The sequence below is a fragment of the Gracilinanus agilis genome, chromosome 6, assembly GCF_016433145.1.
Source record: "Gracilinanus agilis isolate LMUSP501 chromosome 6, AgileGrace, whole genome shotgun sequence".
Classification (NCBI taxonomy): Eukaryota; Metazoa; Chordata; class Mammalia; order Didelphimorphia; family Didelphidae; genus Gracilinanus; species Gracilinanus agilis.
This window is the reverse complement of record NC_058135.1, coordinates 164751821-164775830: the sequence shown is the minus strand read 5'-3', so window position 1 is coordinate 164775830 and position 24010 is coordinate 164751821. Positions and strand designations below refer to the sequence as shown.

Sequence of the window (24010 nt, the reverse complement as noted above, 5' to 3'; positions counted from 1 at the left end):
GTGCTATGGTCTCCACTTTAAATTCAGTTTTTTAAAGACATTTAAAAATTTTTACTCTGGTAACTTGCACATCTGAAAAAATTTTAAAGAAATTATAAGCAGATGTTTTCAACGGAAACAGTATTCAAAAGTGTTCATAATGCATATGCAATTTATGGATTGAATTTTTGAATTAAGAAAAATTTGCATCATTCAATCAGGATTTAGGAAATGTTAACATTTTTGTCAATGAGTCTTTTTAAATTTAAATTTTTAATGATTCAAAAATTGTTTTCATTTTCTTTTTAATCTCAGCATCTTTTTTCTCTAAGATAAAACATTTATGGCATACCAAGTTAATTTTTTTTGTACTTTTGTCTTAAATATTCAGTTCATTTTGAATGCTTAGTAAGTGTAAATAAATAATTTCATCATTAGTGTCTTGATAATACTTGGCTGATGTAAAGTAGTAATATTTTCTTTGAGGATGTGCTTTTGTCCTCAAACCAGAATACCTTAAGCTAAAAGTGTTGTTACTGAAACACTGCTACTCCTCAAAATTTACAAATTATGTACTAATGTGAGTTAGAAAATGTACCAAGATATTATTCACTGAAGTCTATAGCAATAAATTGAGCATCTTTTTCTTCAGGTGTTCTGGATTGCTTCTATGTTTATAGATCTTTCTCCCCACCAGTAAAATGTCATATTTTCAATCCTTCTCCCATTAACTATAATAAAATGTATTACTGATTGCTCATTGAGTATCCCAAATTATATTGAAATTTTTGAAAATGAGTGCTAGATCTCTTCTTCAAAGTTGTATTTTGTATCTCATCAAGGCTACAAAAAGAGCTTATTATCTTCTTGTTAAAGTGTCAAAATGTATTAATGGAGCTGTTGTGGAAATATGTGAAGGGTCAACTTGGGACCTGATATTTAGTTGGGCTAATTTCATTGGGTTTGATATATGTATGCACGAGTGTGCTTTTTAAATTATCTCTAAATCTTCATTTGCAGTTTTACAGATTGGTGGGAAACTATGTAATATCAAGTTATTAGATTGGGTTTCATCAGGAAAGTTGGATATTATTCTCTAGTATTGTTACTTTTACTCAAGATGGAGAATGATCAAAAAGCATGGCTCATGATTCTTTTGAGTGAATGAAGCCAGGAAAATGAGAGGCCAGGGGTTTTTATTTCAAAGTTTGTTTTGGTGATGGCATTAAATACGTACCAGGTAATGAAATCCAATTACTATATTAAATTTCATCACTTGTTTTTTAGGTATTCCAATAACTGTACCACCTCCAGGTAAAACTTTTTTTCATGTTTTCTACATCATTGTTAATAAACATGAAATTTCACGCATGTAGTTACAGGAGGGACAGTGGTGATGTTGTTAGCATATGGAATAGGCTATTGAGATTTCAAGGTCCTATTTTCAGCTCTGCCTTTGCTTCATTCCAGTCCTGATTCAGAAAACTACATTTAGTTTTCTCTTACCACTTGTCTTACCCATTTACATAGCAACAACTGTTCTTTAGGTGAAAGGAATCTGTTAAAATCATCACCAAATCAATTCATAAAAACCTTGAAGGAAAGGGATGATTCAGAAATAAATAGTATGATTCTATTAAGAACAAGTCTTCTCAGATTAACATAATTTTCTTCTGTAACAAAGTAACTGGCTTTGTAAACCTAAAGAAAGAAACAAATGTAATCTTATCTTTACCTTTCTACGGATTCTTATTTTTATCCCACTGGCATACTCAACTATATACTGGGATAATATGGTCTCAGCCACACAACTATTAGATGGATACTCAACTGGTTGGATAGTTGTATTCAGTGACTATCAGTTGATCAGTGTTGGAAGAGTATGATCTACAGGGTTTGGTCCTTGACCCCAGAGTTGTTGGTGGGTTTTTTTGTTTGTTTTTGTCTTTCTTTTAAAAAAAAAATTTCGTCAGTGGCCTTGATAATGGGAACAGTGAGCATGTTTGTTAAGTTTATTTAAAAGTCAAAAGGAGTGGAATAGTGGGAGGGTAACCAGTACTTTGAAGGGTGGAACTAAATTTCAAATTGACCTTGATAAATGGGAGAATCAATAACAGGCTGAGAATGAAGTTTAGTAAGAGTAAGTGCTTTAATATTATACAGGCATAGGGATAGAGAATGACTTGACTATTTTATAAGTATGGCAGAATATCATAGTGGATTACAAGGAATATATAAATCTTTGGTATGTCATGGTAGTTTTAAAACGTAGTATCAAAGAATATATAAATAAGAATGAGGTACTTCCAGTATATTCAGCATTTTACATTAATACATTAATTATGGGTCCCCAAAAGATAGGACAGTAAAGAACATGGTGAACTTGAGAAGATTTGAAGGAGAGTCACAAAAAATATTTAAATCAATCCTTCAAAGAAAGGTTAAAAGAATTGAGCTATCTTAACCTCTAAGAGAAGGGCAAAAAAAGCCTTAATAATCTTCACCTGTAGGATCATTAGAGAGAAAATAACTGCCTATAGCCTTATTCCATTAAGAATAGTCTAAGAGGAAGTCGTCCAAAGCTAACATGAGAAATTTAATATGTAACATTTCCTAAGAGTGGGCTTTGTTAAAATTGAGGTGGGTTACCACAGAAGATTAAGGATCCTCCTTTTTTTAAAATCATTAAAAAGTTTTCTTTTTTATGGAAATGATACAATGTAGTCTTGTCAGAAATTGGGAATTTAGACTAGTTGAGCACTCAAGGCACTGTTACTCCTGTGATTTTCATTTAGGTACTGTAAATAAAAATATATACCATGAGAAATGCTATAGTGGTACAGATGTCTTTCTAAACTAAATTAAAAGCTACATTTAAGTGCTTTGCCTTTTTTTTTTTTTTTTTTTTTAAATAAATTAGTTCCTTGGGATTGTGCTATCAGCCTTAAGCGCTTTAGATCTTTGCTGGTAAGATAATTACAAACTAAGCTGTTTAAAGTAAATTCTGATGTATCTAAGCCTCAGATTATTTTTTAAAGTGATAAACATTACTTTGGTTATGTTTCATCTAAAAATCAGAATAATAATAGCTGTCTTGTGTAAAATAGGTTATTTTTTAATGTTATTTATATATGGAAAAGGTAAGGCATTGAAATTGACTTTGTCAAACTGATAAAATGGGCTATGTGTGGTGCTGAAAATAAGACCGGGTCTCCTGATTTTCAGTTAGTATTTTATGTTCTAGACCAGACTACTTTATAAAATGTTAGAGATGCCATTTTTTTTTTAATTTAGGGGTCCATTTTGCTGTCCAGTACAAACTGTAGAAGAATATTTCTTTCCAGAAAAATTGAATAATATTCAATAACTTGATTTTAACTCCTTTCATTATATGTTGACATCCTATTAATTAATTTTTTGTATTTTATGATTGAATACAGGTTTTCCTCCTCCCCCAGGAGCTCCTCCTCCGTCTCTTATACCAACAATAGAAAGGTAAAGAAGAATTGATTATATAAACTACGAGTTGATGGGTTGGCAGATTGAGGGTTTTAGCAAAACCTTTTTACAACTTGGAAATTGGTTTTTAAAGATTTTATCTTACCTAAAATATTAGTTTGCTTCATATGAAAATGGTTAGCATTAAGTTTGATACACTAAATTAAAAAGGAGTCAGACCTACAATTACATACCAAAACAGCATGAGACATTATTGTTAGTAAAATATGTAATAATTGCTTGTTGAATTGGACATATATATTATTATGGTTTTCTACATTCCTGATTTAATATTATCATTATTGTCTATGCCTGATGGAGTTGTAAAAGAAGAATTAATAGAGTGAGCTATGAAAAATGCACAGGCCTAGTTTGTAGCTGTAATCCTATACCTTACAAAAAGACTTAACGGGGAAAAGAAAGCATAATGGAAATTCTGTTCTTATCCTTGCCTGTCTTTATTGATTCTTTAAAAAGGAGAGGGTCTTCAAACTATTCCCTGAAGCAGAACCTGGGTAATGAAAAATTCTCTTGGAGGGAATAAGTACTCTCATTTTGAAAAGGTTCTAGATATAAATCATCGTATTGCATAGCTGGGTCAAGTGGGCCCTATTTATAGTTCCCTACAACAAAATGGCAACTAGATGATAAGAAAGCCAACAGTAAGACACATATCTATATCCTATGGCTAAATTTTATCAACCAGTTTGATTAATTCCTATTTAGCAAAAACCATAATGCATTTCTATGGATTATACTCAAATGGCTCTATTTCCATACTTTAAACTATCACAAATTAAGAACCATTTAATTAACTTAGTTTAAAAAAAAAGCTTTTGTTTTGTGCTTATTGGCAATGAATATTTCCAGAACACAATTTTCATTCATCTGTCTTTCAGCTACCAGCTTTTTAAATGGATGAAGAAGAATCTAGTTTATCACACTATCATATATTATTGTCAGTTATAGGTTGAGTAGAGCAGGAGGAAGAGCATAGTGCTAACTTTTAAGTTTTTAGACTTTATTTTCAAGCGTCTAGACCTTTGTTCTGAAGACTAACTTTTCATGCCCTGATGCTGGTAGATATACTAGTTTGATGTGCTAAAAGACTTTTTCACCTTTAAATGATAGCTTTTCTGTTCAAAATATGTTTCTGGGAACATAATATGACTTACAGAAAATGCAGAGTAAAATGTAAGGTCTAGGGAAAAGAAAATCTCTTATAATATATCAAAAAGCATTTTTCAAGTTGTTGGAAGAAATCTTTTCTTAGATATGAAATTTTCCCTTTAGCAAGGCAGCTTAGTAATAGCATGATGGATTTGGGACCCAAAAGACCTGTATTCATACTCAGTCTCCTATTTGTATGAAGTGTATGATACTGGGCAAGCCACTCAACCTCTCTGTCTCTATTTTCTCATCTGGAAAATAAGGGAGTTGAACTAGATGATTTCTAATATCTCTTACAATTCTAAATCTTTTGACCTAAAAAAGTAAATTAAGGTGCTACCCATTGAATCACTGGAGTCAGCTACATTGTATGTGCTTTTTGGGGGGAGGCCTAAAGAACAAGGGCAAATAGGACTTCTTTTAAAAATAGATATTTGAAAAGTAGCTTTATATTGTTACAGATAAAATTAATATAGATGGATATATTTAAAAACATTAATGGTTTATTATAATCCATATTGATAATTGAGAAAGCCACGTGCCTACTAAGATCTAATTCAAAATGCCCGCCATACCTTCACTCTCTCTGCTTCATAGGAAAGAGCATGTACCAATAAAGTTCTCTCTATTTAAGCTTCCCTTTACATTGGTTCACATCACCACGTAAGAAGGAAGCCCATTGAATCATGGGAAATGTAGTTTGAAATGAGATCCAAATGTCCACAGGAAGTTTAGACCAGGGACCTCAAAATCAGTTTGAGGGTCCCCAAATTTCCAATATCATAATATAAAAATATTCATGTATTTTGATATTGAGAAGCCTCAATATTTTTGTTTATTTTTATATATTTTTATATGTATATTTATATGTTTTATGTTATTTTTTATAATTTCCATTTATTAATGTAATATAATATATTTATATTATTTTTATGTATTTATTTACTTGTTAGGGCCCTGGCCTTCCGTCTTGGAGTCAATACTGTGTATTGGCTCCAAGGCAGAAGAATGGCAAGGGGTAGGCAATGGGGGTTCAGTGACTTGCCCAGAGTCACACAGCTAGGAAGTGTCTGAGGTCAGATTTGAACCTAGGATCTCCCATCTCTAGGCCTGGCTCTCAATCCACTGAGCCACCCAGCTGCCCCCTGCCCACATGTTTTTAGAGAGATTAGTTGGCATTCAAAAATTTAAAAACAAATTTGTAAGAGTAAACCTATGTGTTAAGTATTTCTGATAAATATTTGATGTTAAAATTTGATTGTCTCTTTTAGTTTTTCCTTATATCTTGAAGTTGAAGCTAGTAAAACTAAAACATTAATAAGAACATATTAGAATTATAAAGTATTATTTTTCTTTTTCAATAGTGGGCATTCTTCTGGATATGATAGTCGTTCTGCTCGTGCATTTCCATATGGCAATGGTAAGTTTATCAGTTTCCAAAGATTTCATTTAAACTGTTAACTCTTTACAAATACATGTATTATAAAAACTTAAAAAAGCTTCCATTAGTTAAGGCCATTTTACACAAAGAAGTGAAAAGAACATTGGAAAATTAGGGGGGAGAAAGTATTTACATAGTTTTCCGGTATGTTAGGTATTTAGGTAGTAAAATACTTTTAACCTAACCCTTGCCACTTAACAGTTTGGGTCCTGCCAAACAAGCAAGTGGTATTTGGGATACAATTACCAACAACTTTGTATAAATAAACAAAGTATCACTGACTATCTAATTTTGATGAACAGTCAACTAAAAAAATGTATGGAATATTCCTTGAAGGTAAAATTTGTGTGGGGTAGTATGTAATATGAAATAAGGCAGGAAAGGGGAATGTTGGAATAAGATTGTAAAGTGCTTTAAATGGTAGCCTGAGTTTGTATTTTAGTCAATCAGTAAACATTTATATTAGATGACTTCTCTGTGCCACATGCTGTTAATTAACTAGGAGATACAAAAGGAGAGAGAGCATCCCTGCCCTCAAGGAATTCATAGTCTAATGGAGGAGACCACAAGCAAACAAATATTTACAAACAAGCTATATGAGATAAATAGGGAATAATTAATAGAGAGAAAAGCATTAGAATTAAGAGGGTTTGGGAAAGACTTTGTGTAGAAGATGAGATTTTAGTTGAAACTTGAAGGAATCTAGGAGGGAGAGATGAGGAGGCATTTAGCCAGAGAGAAGACAGCCAGAGAAAATGCCCAGAGCTGGGAGATGGAACAGCAAAGAGACCAGGCTCTTTGCATCTGACAATACATGGTAGAGAGTGAGGTAAGACCAGAAAGATGTTGACAGGGGAGATGCTAAGCTATGAAGGACACCAAAATAGATTTTATATTTTATTTTGGAACTGATAAGGAGATACTGGAATTTATTGTGTATGGGGAGCTGACATGCGTAGATCTACACTGTAGTAAAATCACTAGCAGCTGAATCGAGGATGGATTAGAGTGGGATGAGACCTGAGGCAGGCAGAACTAACCATCAGTTGTCTTATTACAGTAGTCCAGGTGTAAGAGCTTGCACTAGAATGGTGGCAGTGTGAGGAGACAGAGGTGAAATTGACAGGCCTTGGCAACAGATTGAACATGGGGGAGTTAGAGTGAGGAATCCAGCATGACTCTCACCTTACACATCTGAGAGAATGGGTTGTTCTCTGTAGTAACTGGGAAAGTTTGGGAAGGGTTAGAGGGAAGTTATGAGTTCATTTTAGATATGTTTAGCTTAAGATATCTACTAGACATCCAGTTTGAGATGTTTGAAAGGTAGTTTATGTTCAAGATTGGAAGTCACCAAAGAGGTTGCAGCAGAATAAGTAGATTTTGAGAATCATTAGCATAGAAATGGTAATTTAACTCCATGGGACCTAGTGAGATTGCTGAGTAAAGTAATATAAAGAGAAGAGAAATGGACCCAGAATGGGACCCTGGAAGACACTTAATGGTTAGAGGGTTTGACCTCAGATTAGAGGAGGGGTTCTGTAAACTTGCTTTTAAAAATATTTTGATAACCTCATTTCAATATAATTGGTTTCTTTTATAATCTACTGTATTTCATTTTATTTATTTAGAAACATTCTGAGAAGGGGACCATAGACTTCATTACTCTTTCAAAGGAGTGGTCTGTCTCACATATGCAGAGATTAAGAATTTTTAAACCTTAGATCTAATAGGAATTAACTGCTGGAGGTTTTTGAGCAGGAAAACACCGTGGTCCAACCTATCCTTTAGGATGATTATTTTGGCAGTAATGTGAAGAAAACAGATTGTAGAGGCAAGCAATTAGAAACAAAAAAATCTGTTGCGTCTAACAAGGGATGAGATGCTGAAACAGAGTGGTGATCATATGAATGGAGAGAAAGGAATGAATGTTAGAGATGTTTGGATATAGATTCAGTGACACATTTTTAGATTTATTCTATCTCTGCATGCTAATGGATTTGTTATATGTTTGTTTAAATGTCAGTAATATATAAACTACAAAATTAAAGTTAAATACAGTAGCTGTCATTGACACTAAGTTATTAAAAGTATGTGTCCTCCTTGGCTATGAATACTAAACAACAAAAACAGAAATACAAGCTTCCATTCTCAATCACTTCTCAACAGTTTTATTCCACTGATATTAGAAATGTGCTTTGAGAGACTGTTGTGTGTTTGTTGGAATATCTGTCAAAACAATAATGAAAGTATACTATGAAATGAGAGGCCTGACCTAGTGGCTTGATAGCTCATTTAATCTCTCAATGACTTATCAGTTTTCTAAGGCAGAGCAAACATTGATGCCCATTGTTAACAAGCATTTGTTCAACAGGACTCCTCTAAACCATGAAATCACAGATCTGGTCCCTAAAAAAGTAGTACCACAGTCCTGATTATGAACCAGTATACTCCACCTTTGCTCTCATGTTTTTACACAATGCTTTGTGTAGTACTTCCACCATATATACATAGTAACCCTCTGTCAGAATGTGAGCCTCTCAATAGAGTTTTCAATAGCCTTCAATTTCTTGCCAGCACCCAGGAAATTGGGTGGTAAGGCAGAGAAGTATTTTCCCAGAAGCCTTTAATTTGGAATTTAATAGCCTATTTATATTTGGCCCTGTTTTACTTCCTTGGGTTAGTCTTATATCATTTTTACTGGTGTCAGAGTCTCTTGACAATGAACTACACAAACAACAAGTAATATGTTTAAATCTTTAATTGCTTCTATGACTCTGCCTTCTTTCTTGTTCTCTTTCACTCTGAATTCATCTAGTATTTAACTAGAAAAACAAGATCCTTTTATATCAAGGCCTTAAATCCACATGTCTAATTGAGATAAAAAATTCCACTCATTACAGCTCTTTGAACATTGACACAACTTTGTCACTTTGACTGTGGCCATGACCATCTTCTTCTAGAAAACTTTCCTTTCTTTACCTCCCCTAAACTGTAACCACATTCCCATTTCTACTCAGTACCATTGCAATTCTGCCAGTCTAATATTAAAATTTTATTGAGTTGCAAATAAGATTACTTTGTTTTATTATTTTATTCACTTTAGGAAGAGTTCTTTGAAATTTAAGGCAAATTTCCTATGTTCAAATCTGGCTTAAGATATTTCATTCCTAGCTGTATGACTCTGGGCAAGTCAGTTAACCCCCATTGCCTATCCCATACCAATCTTCTGCCTTGTAAACAATACAGTATTGATTCTAAGACTGAAGGTAAGGGTTTTTTGTTTTTGTTTTTTGTTTTTTCTTTTAATTTTTTTAAGACAAATTCCTCCATAACCTTTTGGACACCTCATTGCCAACTCCATCGTACTCTTCTTTAAAAAAAAAAAAAAGAAAGAAAGATAATATATTTTTATTTCCTTGACGTATCAAAAAGCTGAGCTTTGAATTGGAGGTCCAACACTAAATAGTTCTTTGATCTGCATGTAAATTACATAAGCTCCTTTTATCAGGAAAATGATAATACTTCTTGTTTTGTATGTCTGTTGTGTAGATGTAGGAAAAGAGCTTTTTTAAAACTTAAAATATTACAAATGTGAATTAGCATCCTGCTTTAGAATTAGCATTCCAAAACAGTTTGTTTTTTCACTTGACTCAATACTCTTTGTTTTTTATATCACATTATTTTCCAAATACATACTCCCCAATCAGTGAGCCTTCCTTTGAAACAAAAAAATTGAAGAAATAAGTTTAGTAAAAGTAACTGATTCCTCAATCCTTATGGTTTCTATCATTAAATCCTGAACAGTTTTAACCTCTTATGCATTTTCCCTTCCTTTAACTTGTCTTTGCAAGGATCTTCATCTAAGTAATTAATCTAGAATTCATCTATCCCTACTGCTAGTGCTTTTTTCCTCTATGGTCACCTTAATCCATTTTATATGCATTTTTATATACCTCTAAGCAATGTGTGTGTATGGGTCTCAGTTTTCTAATCTGTAAAATGAATGTATTGACAAGATCATTTTTAAAGGCCCTTTCTATTTTATCGCTCAAACATTTATGAATATGAACATTTGATGTATTATATCTTTCTTCAATTCATAACAACATAAATATAGCTGAAAATTAAGGTATCAAGATTCACTGGAAAAAGTACTGGAGTTGTAGTCAAAAGACTGGGGTTCATATCTTGGTCTTTTGACAACTCCAGTACTTTTTCCAGTGAATCTTGATACCTTAATTTTCAGCTATATTTATGTTGTTATGAATTGAAGAAAGATATAATACATCAAATTAAGGATTAAATTGGCCAATTCTGTTGTTTAGCAGTAAAAATTAAGGGAATGATCATGGCATAGTGAAGAGCATATTAGATTTAAAGCTAGGAGGACCTGGATTTGACTCCTTCTTCATATACTTTTTTTTTTTAACTCTTACCTTCAATCTTAGAATCAATACTGTGTGTTGGTTCTAAGGCAAAAGAGTGCCATGGGCTAGACAATAGCAGTTATTAAATGACTTGCCCAGGGTCACACAGCTAGGTAGTGTCTGAGACCAGATTTGAACCTAGGACCTCCTATCTCTAGACCTGGCTCTCAATCCACTAAGCCACCCAGCTACCTCCTTCATATATTCTTAATAGCTGTGAGACTGGCAAACTAACTTTTTTATATCATATTTTTATAGAACATTATTTTCCTCAATAAAGTCATGGGAAGTAAAGTTGAATTAGGTAGGCATTTAATATGAGTAACCTTTTTTTTTGTTTTCCTACAGAATCTTTATATTGACAGGCTTATCCTTTTTTCTGAGGATTTTGAAGCATGTTACATTAGAATCATAAAGTCTGAGTTGGAAAGACCTTCAAAACAATTTATTCCCTTTCTCCTTATTTTAGGAAAAAAAAATTGAGGGATGGATAACTTAACTTGTCTATGATAAACTAGTTATAGCTAGAGTAAGGACTAGAACTTTGAGGCTCCCCTGTACTATACACCCTATCTGCCAAATATTAAATGAGGCCTTCTTTTAAAGAATCAAAGATTTTTAAAGAATTTGGTTTGTTTTGTTATATTTGTACATGTTTGGTTTTTTTTTTTTTGTAAAGCTAATGGAAAGAAAGCATCTTTTGTATGGTCGCATTGTAGTCAAGACAAGTCAAATTAGAAACATCAAATTCTATATTCCCAAAAGAAGGTTATGCAAATTTCTTCCCATCACTCCTCTCCCTATGCCTTAAAGTGTCTTACCCTTTCTAAGTCTATATTTGTCTCAATCATCATAGGAATTTATGGTATCCATAGGAAACCTCCAATTACAGAAATAGAAGGAACCCTAGAGACTATTTACTCCTACCCCTTATTTGACAGACCAGGAAGCTAAGATTGAGAGGTGCAGTGACCTGCTTAGAGAGGGAGTATCTGTCTACAGTGGGATTTGTACCTAAGGTCTCTGACTTTATGACCAGTGCTCTTTCCACTGCACTGTGCTGCTTCCTTCCATGAACCCAAGGTACTTTCTTAAGCATTACCTCTGCTTTACTCTCTTCCCAGTATCACACCACTAATTCCATTGCACTTTTGTCCCCCTGTTGCTCATTCCTTGCCAAATCCTAGCCCTGGATTGTTCCACCTCTCGTCCATTCATATGTACTAAGCAGTGATAGAAATCAGCATTCATCTCTTCTTCACCTACTTATATGCTGCTGAGCACAGATAAAATTTGAGCAGCTGAATTGACTAGATCCAACTAGAACTTGGTTGACTATCAATCAGGCTTTCACTGCAGCAAGGGAATCCTGTTACCCTTCATTTATTGGTCTGCTGACTACTTCCCCCACCCCTCAAAAGTTGTTCCAAGCCACTCCCTGAATATCAGCTAGAAATCTTTTGGTGTTTCTTTTCTTCATCCACGGAAGATGAAACTTAAAATTTTAGGTAAAATTCAAAAACATACCAATGAGCTTGAGTTTCAGAGGGAGAGATGTGTATTTTTAATTGATACTTTATTTCAACATTTCATTGATTTTTCATGTGAGACCCTCACCAAATTTATTACCCAGAGTATACTTTGAATCTTTATTGCTTTTGTAACAAAAAATAAAGGGGGCAACTGGGCAGCTCAGTGGATTGAGAGCCAGGTCTAGAGATTGGAGGTCCTAGGTTCAAATCTGACCTCAGACATTTCCCAGCTGTGTGACCCTGGGCAAGTCATTTGACCTCCATTGCCTAACCTTACCGCTCTTCTGCCTTGGAGCCAAAACACAGTATTGACTCCAAGATGGAAGGTAAGGGCCCCAAAATAAACAAATAAATAAATGAGCGGGTGAGCATAAATGAATGAAGCAAAAAATGAAAAAGAAATCGAAAAAAAGTTCAAAATGCCCTAAAACATTAACCACATCTGGCAGTGTATGCAGTGCTTCATATCCCTATATTTCCTTCCTCTTCCTGTTTCCCCCAAGGAAGAGAGCCTAAACTTGGTCACTGTCATTGTTCATTTGCTTAAAATTTAAAGCAATTTTCATGAAAATGCCCATGACTCCTCAAGAATCATGTTGCTACTTGAGTCTCTTCACACCTAGAAAGACTGAATCTCACGTGATAAATTTACAATCCAAGTTCCTCATTTTATAAATGAGGATAGTGAAATAGAGAGTGTCATGTTTTCAGGTCTTCATAGCTAAGAAGTGGAGGCATGGAGATTTGAATCCAGGTCTTCTGATTACAAATTTAGTATAAGGTAATTACACTAATTACTTGCAGATAATCTCTTCTTGCTTTGAAAACTGTCATAGATGCCATTAGCGCTTAGAGCCTTCTTCATTTGCTATCAGCACAGCTTCTGTTTCCTCCAAGAATGCGCAGAAAGTAGAAGTACATTAGAATTATTAGGGAGAAAGGAAAGAGGATTTTATAATTTTCTCCCAAAGATACTGTCTTATCTCAGTTGTCTAGGATTATTGTGGGCTACTCAAGGTCACAGTATGTTAATGGAATTAGTAAATATAATTAAATACATAAATTATGAGAATTATGTAAAAGTGATCTGCAAAAGTGAATAATGCAAATAATAGTCTAAATAAGAATGTACTGAGTTCTTAAAGAAATTTCTCAAAAATGAAACCTTAAAAATTTTAATTTTCTGTTTGATAGGTGATCTTTATTTTAAGAGTTTATTTGCCAGCCAATTTGTTGTAAAATTTAACTGAATTTTTTTGTATTCATCTGTTAAAGTAATAAGGAAGTATTAACAAAACAACTTTGTTATGAATAGAATTTATATTCGCATCAAGGATGTTTTTCTCATCTATTTGAACATTACAGTGAAATGATTTTTTTTAAATGTTGATAACTGAAATGCACTTGAGTGATCATTACTTACCCAAGAAAGTGAAAAATATGTTCTGTATGTTGTACTAAAACAGAATTCTTAATTATATATTTTATAAGGGGCAAAAATCTTAAAATATTTAATCAAAGATTTTTCTATACATAGCACAAGTTTCAAAACATTGCTACTAAATAAAATTTCCCAAATGTTGAAGTGTTTATTTTGTTCCATATTTAATAATTTCATTTCAAGTTGTACCAAAATTTTTTTCTAGTTCTCTCAACTACATTAGAGTCTGGGAAGAGAAAAGGAGGAGGTCAGGTGACTACTGAAAATATTTTAGAAATTTCAAGGATTAATGCTTTTATTTATACACTAAAAAAATTCAAACATAATTCTTTAGGAAATAGTTAAAAGAGTGAATAGGTGTTTTTGTTTTGTTAGCTTGGTTATTTGTTTTCTTTGTACCTTTCAGTTTAAATTTAGTATTTAAAATTATTCAAAAATCTTTGCTGGTTTTTACTATATATAATTTTAGAGTGTTTCTAATAATTACTCCATTTATATTAAATTTGCCCAAAATTTAAATTCACAAAAGACCAAATGAATAATGTTCTTGAATGGTGTTTCTCATTTAAAACATTTGGATAAAGGTGCTTTGGGTAGAGGGGTAGCTGGGTAGCCCAGTGGTTTGAGAGCCAGGCCTAGAGACAGGAGGTCCTAGGTTCAAATCTGACCTCATACACTTCCCAGCTGTGTGACCTTGGGCAAGTCACTTGACCCCCATTGCCTTAAAAAAAAAAAAAAAAGTTGCTTTGGGTCCAGGTTCCATGTCTAAAATTCAGAAACTAAAGTGGTTTTCAACTTTGAAGGAAAAAAAGCTTCAAAAGCAATAAAAGATAGTCATGTGAATTTTAAGCATTGGTTCCCGAGTCAGATCAATATCTAGATTAGGTTGAATAGATTTTTCTACAAAATGACTTTAGGCAGAATGAATGAAAGCTCTGTCAGACCTGTCTCCTCCTTACCTGTTTGTCTCCTTCAAGCTTTTAACTGCCTTGGAACTGGTATGGTGATAGCTGAGGGAACTTGGTTTCCTCTTTCTGATTTTTATCCAGATTATTATGATGATAACTACCAATTTACTTTTTGATAAGTTGACCTGAAAATATTTGATTTTCTGGTGAACTGTTAGCAAAGAGAAAATGTAAAAACTCCTATAAAAACAAAAGGTGTGCTTAAAAGCTTTAAAAGAACTCAGGGTAAAATTAAGTGGAAATCATTATTCTTATAGTTTACTTAAGAACCAGTTATAATCTAGATACAGGCTATCTTTCATTTGCCAGATCTTTCCTTCTCAACATAATGTCTATCAGATTCTTTCTATTCAGCCAGTTCAGAGGGTCTTATCACCTCTCCTCTAGATTTTTGCAAGTCTCCTCATTGGTCTCCCTGCTTCAAATCCTACTCCGTTTCATCCTCAGCTGCCAAAGGTATTTTCCCATGACATTCCTATGCTCAAAAAATTTTAATGGCTTTCCATTACCTTTAGGATATGAAATAAACTATTTAATTTAGTCAGCCTTTTATAGTGTGTTCCTAACCTTAACAACCTCATTGTTGCTTACTCCCTTCACACCCCCTCCACCCCTGCATTCTTCCATACAGCTAAACTGACCTTTGCTCTTCACACATAACACACTATCTCATATTCAAGCTCCTTTGCTCTATCTCCAGCAAGGAAATACACTCTGTAATCTAGGTTAGGGAGTATTATACAGTTTTTAGTTTTACAGAATTGCCCTAGCACACTGAAAAGTTAAGCACTTGCTTAATTTACCATATATAGCATGTGGTACATGTGAGATCCGAACACTCAGGTTTTCCTGAATCTAAGACCACTTCTTCAACTATGCCTTGTTGCCTCTCCCATATAAAATGTAATTGAAATAATTACAAGTTAATTTGAGCATGAGGCCATTAGGAACTAAGGTAGGGAGAAGCAGGCAGGAAAGGCCTCATGTTGTTTGAGCTAAGCATCAAAGGAATCTAGGTATTCTAAGACCAGGGGGAGGTGATAGGGGTGTGCCTTCTAGGCATTGAGGATGGCCCATACAAAAAAATAGGTCAAAGATGGATATCATGTGTTAAAGATAAGAAAGCTCCTTTGGCAGCCCCCAAAGAATGCATGAAAGGGAATAAGGTATAGTAACTTGGAACTAGCTTGTGAAGGACTTGAAACACCAGAGAAGTTAGATCCTACCTAGAGTATATACAGTGCCACTGGAACTTCTTACGCAAGGTGCTGACATGATCACACCAGTAATTAAGGACTATCACTTTAGCAGAAGATAGGCTAGAGAGGAGAGATACCTGACAGAAAAACCAATTAAGAGGTTATTTCAAGTAATTTAGGCAAGGCATGTCTGAAGGGGCAGCTGGGTGGCTCAGTGGATTGAGAGCCAGGCCTAGAGACTGAAGGTCCTAGGTTCAAGTCCAGCCTGAGACACTTCCAGCTGTGTGACCTTGGGCAAGTCACTTGACCCCCTATCGCCCACCCTTACCACTCCTGGGCTAAGGACGGTCCCTAGCCAGGATGAAAAAGGAGGAGGGTTGGGCGTGGGGCTAGTAACCCCACCCTGTAAAAACTACATCTGCTAAAGAAACTGCAACCTAAAGTAGGGGCAGCTGGGCTAGCTCAGTGGATTGAGAGCCAGGCCTAGAGACGAAAGGTCCTAGGTTCAAATCCGGGCTCAGACACTTCCCAGCTGGGTGACCCTGAGCGACCCATTGCCTACTGGTTGTGGCCCTATGCTCCTAGAATGGAGTCCCAGGATAAAAAAGAAAAAAAAATGTCTGAAGTAGCATCTTGATTGAGTAAATCAAGAATAGGGAAGAGGAAAAGATATTTGGGAAAGGGTGGGGGGCAGTTGATAAATTCTATTTTTTACATGTTTAGTTTTAAATGTCTTTCAGACTATCCAGCAGGTAGTTGATGATATGTGACTGGCACTCACAGGGAAGAGACCAAGACTGGATAATATAGATTATAAGGATAAAAAATAATAAAGGCTGGTATAAATATATAAATTAGTATTTTAATTAAAGCCATGCTGATAGATAAAGTCATTAGACCACGCGCTTGTAAGAATTCAAAATTGCTGCCTGCGCCATTATTGTCTCCCGTCTCCTCCTGAGTCTGCTGGCCAAGACGCCACTCCCCCCTAACCCAGGAGATTTAAACTCTTCTGTGTGGAGGCGTCCCCATGCCCAAAGAACCGGAAACGGAAACCCGTTGGACCACGGGAAATGTAGTTTGATAATTTCCACGTGTCCATAGAAAATATATATACTTTTAGATAGCATCTCCCAAATTTCACTTTTACAAGATCTACATTTTATCTGCTTAGAGATAATTGAACCCATGAGAACTGATATGGTCACCAGTATAGAAAGAGAAGAAAAGAGTTCCCAGGATAGAAAATCTGGTTACATCTGAAATACCATGTATGATAACAATGATTCAGCAAAGGATGCTGAGAAGGAGCAGTTAGGTCAGAGGGGAATCAAGAGAGGAAAAAGTGTTATTATAAACAGGACAGAAATGTGGTCAGCCATTTAAGTTTCATATGTTACAAGGAGGTCAAGGAGAATGAAGGGTGGCAAAAGGAACATCAGATTTGGCAATAAAATAAATTTGTAACTTTTTAGAAAGAGTAGCTTCACTTGAGTAATGAGATCAGAAGACAGATTGCCAGTGATTGAAAAGTAAAGTCATTGAATGGAAAGACAGCTTTCTCAGTACATTTGGCTGTGGAAGGGAAGAAAGATAGAATGATGGCTCGAGGAAAGAGTAAAATCTAGTGAGAGGTTGTATTTGTGAGAAAGATCTGGAATTATTCGACAGTAGCAGGGGAAAGATGGAAAATTAGAGAAAAGGGGATTATTGATTTGTTTCTAAAGCCTTTCTTAGAATCAATACTAAGAGGTATTGACTAGGTAATTGAGGTTAGGTGACTTGCTCAGGGTCATTGCTAGAAAGTGAGGTCAGATTTGAACCTAGGAACTCTCATATCTAGGCCTGGTTCTCAATGCACTGAGACACATTCCTGTCTGGAGGTTATTCATTGTGGGACAGTCTCCTGTAGGAGTGAGGAGATAGAGCAAGCTGTTAGTAAAGAGAATAGATTTTTTTGAAAAGGGCCATAACTTCAGCAGAGATTAGCATCAGGGACATAAGAGAACATAAAATTATTTTGAGATGTAGACTAGGGGAGAAGAGGAAGCTTATGATAAATATCTGTTTTTCTCAATAAATTATTAGATAAAGTCTTCATTTGAGAGGGTAGAGGGAGAAGACCTTGTGAGAGGCTTGAAAAAGAAAAGAGTAGGTATGGAAGAGCTGTTGTGGGGAAATGTAGAGATTCAGTAAGGGAGAAGTGCAGAAATTGGCTTCCTGCAATAAGAACCTTGTTGGAATTAGGTAACATTATTAGGGAACCTCTCAACACCATTGCACTGCAATAACATATAGCAGGAGAAAAAGCGGTAGATGGTGGGAGTAATTCAAAGTTGAAAGTGGCAAATCATGAATAAGGAGTCTAGGAATAAGAGTTCAATGCAATATAAAAATGATAGTTGACTAGGGTCAAATTTGGGAATGAAGAAAAGAGAAACAAAGAATTGAGGAAGAGATTGGAGAAGTGAACCATAGACATGAAATTATAGGAAGACGTGGTTTGATAAAGAAATTTCAGAATGTTTGTTTCATCATGAAAATGGGACACTTGTTGAATGATGAAGAAATCAAATGTGATTACCATCCTGTGTGGCTGAGGTAGAATGAAAAAAGTTGGAAGTTGAGGAACTTTGGACATTATAGTGTTTGAGGGAATAAAAATACCTATGAAGTCCCTTAGTATGCTAACAAGTGTCAGAATAGCCAAGAAAAGTAAACTCCTTAAGAAGGGAGTGAGTTGACTGGAGGTCAGTAGATAAATGCTTCCAAAACTTGAATTGGATAATATATCCAGATAAAGTGAACTAGAGGTTTTGCCAACTAATGGTGGCAGAAGTAGGGTCTAGAAATGATAACAAGAGGAAATAGGAGTATATTGACTTCCTCTACTGGCCTGGGATGTTGTAGGGCATGAAATGAATTCTGTCTAGTACTAGAAAAGATGGCCAAGGATTTAATATCTTCTTGGAGGAGTGAAGTCTAATGAGAGATGAATGGAATGTGAAAAAAAGATCTAAGATGAGTGGAAGTTCATTAGTAATAAGATAGCTATTCCAGAGTATGCTGGAATGTGTAGGCAAAGTGATTTTTCTTATGGGATGAGAAAATAAGAAAAAGTGGCAGAGGAGGGAGATGGTTTTCATTTAGATAGTTGAGGGTTCTGTTTCCCTGAATTGAAATGTTTTAAATGTGTTAGGTATTAACATATCTAATATAGAGGGGCTAAACTAGATTCCTTTTTAAATTCGTTACTGGGATTCTGATTTCTCCATATTTAATAGTTATATATACATTGTATATTCTTAAATTTATGAAATTTTTATCATTGAATGAATTTAAAAAAAAACATTTACTAATCTCTGTGTAAAGCACTATGCTAAGTGCTAAGAATTCAATTTGAAAAGCAAGATAGTCTTCTCTCTCAAGAAATGCATTCTAATGGAGGAAACAACACAAAGGAGGTTTCTGTTGCAAATTAGGTGTGATTTTTTTTTTTTTTCACCATAGCAAGAACTGTCTTTTCCATGTCTGGGAACAGGATGGATAGTCTGGAGTGGGTTACTGTTCCTGTATCTTTTGATGCTCAGAGTCCTGGGCTCTCTCCACTTGGACTGCAGGAAGGTGGTCGTCAAAGTGCAGGCAGTACTCCTCTGGTACATGACAACACCTATCTCTCTTTGTGGCACCTAGGCTGGTGTACTTGTTCTGTTAATGGCAGTTAGTGTTGATGGTATTATTTCCTGGATATCTTGATCCTCTGGAGACTGATATGGAAGCAGGTTTGGGAGGCCTTTAAGCTATTCCCAATTCCCTTGGGCGTCTGTTGACAATTGGTTATGGCAAGGATAGTAGACCCTTTTTAATCTTTTAATGACTGATGTCTTTAGCAAAATATTATTAATTTGTCAGAGCAAAAAATATGTGATCATTTTATATATGATCTTTTGCCTTTTTTTGGTTGATTTATACTGTTTATTCTATGATTTAGACAAATAAAAACCATGACATAGTTTTATGAAGTTAGTATAGATACTAAAGCTGAAAATGCTGTTGACAACTAAAAAGTTTTTGGTTTTTTTTTTTTTTTTTTCAGTTTTTGGAGGATGAGGAGGCTCTTTTTGAAAAGCAAAAAAACAGGCAGCTTAAAGTTGATGGTAGCAGTGATAATAGGTTATAGAATCATAGACTTAGTGCTGGAAAGGGCCTTAGAAATCCTTAGACCTAATCCCTTTATTTTATAGATGAGGAAACTGAAAGGTTAAGGGACTTGTCCTGGGTCACACAATTAGAAAGTGTCTGAGGAAGCAGTCAAATCCAAGCCTTCCTGACTCTCAAGCCCAGTGCTCCATCTACTTAGATCACACCAAGCAGAACTCTTCATTTCTTATTTTCTGTTCTTCCTGTCTAGACTGACAATATTTAGACTGAAAATGAGAGGAAAACATAGCAAATAGAGTTCTACCACCTGTCTGTTCTCTCCTCAGCCTCCTTTCCTGAATTATCAACCATGTCCCAACCTCTAACTGTAAATGTACTACAATATTTAATCCTTTATCCTCTTCTCTTCTTTATCTCATCAGCCCCCAGGGGTTCAGTTTTCTTCTCTTATCAGATCACTCCCAAATCTCCATACCCAGATTCACTCTCCTAATCTTTAGTACCCTCAACACCAAAACATCTAACATTTCTAACTGGAAGCTCAGTCTGCATCTCAGATGAAAATTATCCAAAATGAAATTCATTCTCTTATCAGCCCCAACACACACCTCCAACCCTTCTCCCCATTTTCTCTATTTCTGTGAAAAGCCCATCTCCTTATAGTTATTCAGCTGTCCAACTCCCAAACTATCCTCCAATTCACCCTCTATATTTCCAAACAATTGACAAATCTTATCTATTCTTGCCCTTCATTATTTCTTCACTCACACAGCCACCACCCTGGTTTATGTCTTTATCATATGTCCATTTACCTGGGCAGTTTTCAGTAGTCCCTCTCTACGACACTCCTCTATTCAGCTACCAATGTAATATTTCTAAAGCTCAAGTCTTACTTATTACTATGCTGGTTTGTGACTCTCTGTAACTACTAGGATCAAATATTATTTCTTCCTTTTGGCATTATGATAGCTTTCCAATTCTTCACATTGTATATATGTTATGTTTATTTAGATGTGCACATAGTTATAAGCTTCTTATTTTAATATTTTTATTTTGAATATTTTCCCATAGTTACATATTTCATGTTCTTTCCCTCTCCCCCAAGTCCCCCTACACCCCTTAGCTGATGCACAATTCCACTGGGTTTTTACATGTATCATTGATAGTTGGACTGGAATTATCGTTTAGTGTCTCCATTCGCAATAATATCCCCATCAGCCTTTGTGTTCAAGCAATTGTTTTTCCTCTGTGTTTCTCCTCCCACAGTTCTTCCTCTGAATGTGGCTAGTGTTCTTTCTCATAAGTCCCACAGCCTTGCTCTGGATTCTTGCATTGCTGCTAGTAGAGAAGTCCGTTATGTTTGATTGTACCACACATAAGCTTCTTAAGAATGAGAAATGTTTCATTTGTGTCTCTATATTTTCAGTACTTGAAATATAGGAATCCTGGCCCTGTGATATCATTGGTTTAGAGAGCTCTTAGTAAAGAACTTGCTCTACCAATGAAGTTGGAAATATACTATTTACAGTCTAAGAAAACTGCTTAGATCATTGAGAGTTGAAGTGTCTTACTCAGGGTCACCCGGCTAGTCTGTGTTAGGGGCATGACATATAGTATTTGTGTGACTGATAGTAAGATAAATCATTCAAAAGTCCTTGATGGGTTTTTAAGAACTGGTAGTTGTGATGACTATGCCATTGTTGATCTGTTAAAGAACATGAAGAAGTGCAGCATGACTAGCAAAGGACAATTTTGAAGAAAGTGGAGTCTACAAACTAGAATCTAAGTGAGCTTGACTTGAAATTCTGGCAAAATTATAGTGGATATTAGTTAAAGGTATGGCTTCATCAAGAGCAAATTATGGGGACAGCTATGTGGCTCAGTGGCTAGAGTCAGCCCTGGAGTCTGGAAGACCTGAGTTCAATTCTGACCTCAGACACTTCCAGCTCTGTGACCCTGGACAAGTCATTTAGCCCTAATTGCCTAGCCTTTACTGCTCTTCTGCCTTAAAATCAATATTTAATATCAATTCAAAGACAGATGGTAAGAAAAAGAACAAATTATGCCAGACTAGCCTCATTTTATTTTTGAAAGAATTACTAGCTTGAATCAAGAGAATGCTATAAATAAAATTTACTAATTTTTTAATGAAGCATTTGATAAACTTTGTCATGTTATCCTTGAAGATAAGACAGAGGGTTGTCAGTCAGGTGTTTTCAATCATGTCCACCTCTTTGTGGCCCCATTTGGAATTCTTGGCAAAGATACTCAGGTTGTTTGTCATTTCCTTTTTCCAGCTCATTTTACAGAAGTAGAAACTGAGGCAAGACTTTTAAAAATTCAGTGGCAGTAAAAGACATGATAATTAGAGCTATCCCAAAGTGGAATGGGCTTCCTTGGGTTGTAATACTTTCACTGAAAGTTTTTAAATAGAAATTTAATGATTCCTCAGGGCTATTGAAGCAGAAATTCTTATTCGAATATGGTTTGGACTAAATGATCACTGTGGTACCTTTCCATCTTAGATACTGTGAGTCTCTGAATAAAAATAACCAAAACAGAATCATCCAACAAGTGAAATTAGAAAAAATCTGATACAAGGACTTTCAAATCTGACTTTATAGACTTTTCTTTCCTAGGCAAAATAAGGAAATAATATTAGGGAAAGCATGGAATGATTAGAAACTACTTGGTGGGAACTTGTCACATTTCATTGGTTTAGGAAATTCCCAATGAGGAAGCTCCGTCTATCAATGCAGATTAACTCCTTCTTTGCAACTTAACAGTTTCAGATGGTTGCCTTGAACACTGGTATATTAAAGGGCCTTGAACCCTAGTTTTACTGAATTTGAGGTCAACTCTATATCCACTATGAAACTGACGCTACTGGGTTAATGGTTTGTTTACTGGTTTACTGGAATTTTGCCTATGTTTATGCATCCATTTCTTCGTTTGGCCCCTTGCAGAACCTTTGATGATGATCTTAGTTGTTACTGGAATTTACAAATTTGGGCCTATTTTCTTGGCAAGCTCCTTATCTCAAGAGTATTTCTTCCCTCTTGATGTATATTCCACAGTTCTACATACTTAATCAGAAAATGTTTTCTGTTAATTCTTTGTATGTTTGTCAGTAATAGTCTCTTGGTTTTTATTTTACTCAAATTAACTCCTTAAGATATTCATTAGAACATTCTCCATCCTAAAGCACCTATTTTACTCCAACCAGTTACAACACTATTTCAAGTATCTTGCTAAGATTTCTTGTTAGACACTTAATATTTTTGTTGTTGTTGTTTTAATTTTTTAAAATACTAATTGAATCAGGGTATAGGTGTTAAGTATTAAACTCTGTACCCTAACTATATTTCATAGTGCTAAAGTGCTTTCTCTTAATATTTCACACATTATGTGAACAAGTAATTTCTCTGTCAGAACTTTTCCTTAAGAGAAGCAAATCCCAATACCAATCCAATGGACTTGTTTAAAATGGTCGCCACATTCTCTTCTCTTATCTATATGTGCTCAAAGGTCTTTATCCTTTTTCTTCCTCCTGAGCTTTATAGTAATTTCATTTTTTTTCCCTAATATTCCTGTTGTTCACTTACTCTTTCCCTTTTGTTGGCAGTTTCTATGGATTTGAACTTAAAAATCTTTCTTAGTCTTCTCCCTTGCTGAGCAGTTCAGGTTTCCCTAGCCTCAGTCCTTACCCCCATATGATTTCTGATGGGGGATAGTACTGACCTCAGTTAGATGCTAATATCCTTTCCCCTTCAGATATGATTAAGATATATTCAAAGGTATCCAGCCCCAGTTCTGTCTGTATGTCTTGCAACATAGCCCACTGCTACCTTGCAGTCTTTAGCAGGAACACTTCCCTCTTAAATGTGCGTAGGACTGAAGAGTTCTGTTAAAAGCCTATACCCTTGCCATCACCTTTGTGGGTGATCAGAAAACAGGTTAGGAATTAAAATTAGCCTTCTTTGCTGTTAATTCATCTAATTTTTACATCTTAGACTAGTGATGTCCAACTATATAGAAAAGGATTCCTATTTATATTAAGTTAGAAAACCATAAATTAACATTATCTGTGCTTTATTATATTTTTATTCATTCTATTAAGAATTTTCAATTCTATTTTAATACAATTCTGAGCTTAACCATTCTATTATAGGTTTTAAAACAAACCTAATTTTA

At 34.9% G+C, this 24010-nt stretch overlaps 1 protein-coding gene across 19 annotated transcripts in view; it reads left to right on the top strand.

Annotated features, from left to right (window-relative positions):
• FIP1L1 (factor interacting with PAPOLA and CPSF1) overlaps positions 1 to 24010 on the top strand; it is a 100278-nt gene that overhangs the window by 61165 nt on the left and 15103 nt on the right. For 10 of the 19 annotated variants that reach the window (XM_044681268.1, XM_044681263.1, XM_044681253.1 and 7 more), the window contains 3 exons: positions 1267 to 1293; positions 3420 to 3474; positions 6012 to 6067. In XM_044681268.1, the coding sequence (XP_044537203.1) occupies positions 1267 to 1293; positions 3420 to 3474; positions 6012 to 6067 (138 nt within the window). The remainder of the gene's footprint in view (positions 1 to 1266; positions 1294 to 3419; positions 3475 to 6011; positions 6068 to 24010) is intronic. The other 9 variants (XM_044681261.1, XM_044681266.1, XM_044681254.1 and 6 more) reach the window with 1 other exon arrangement.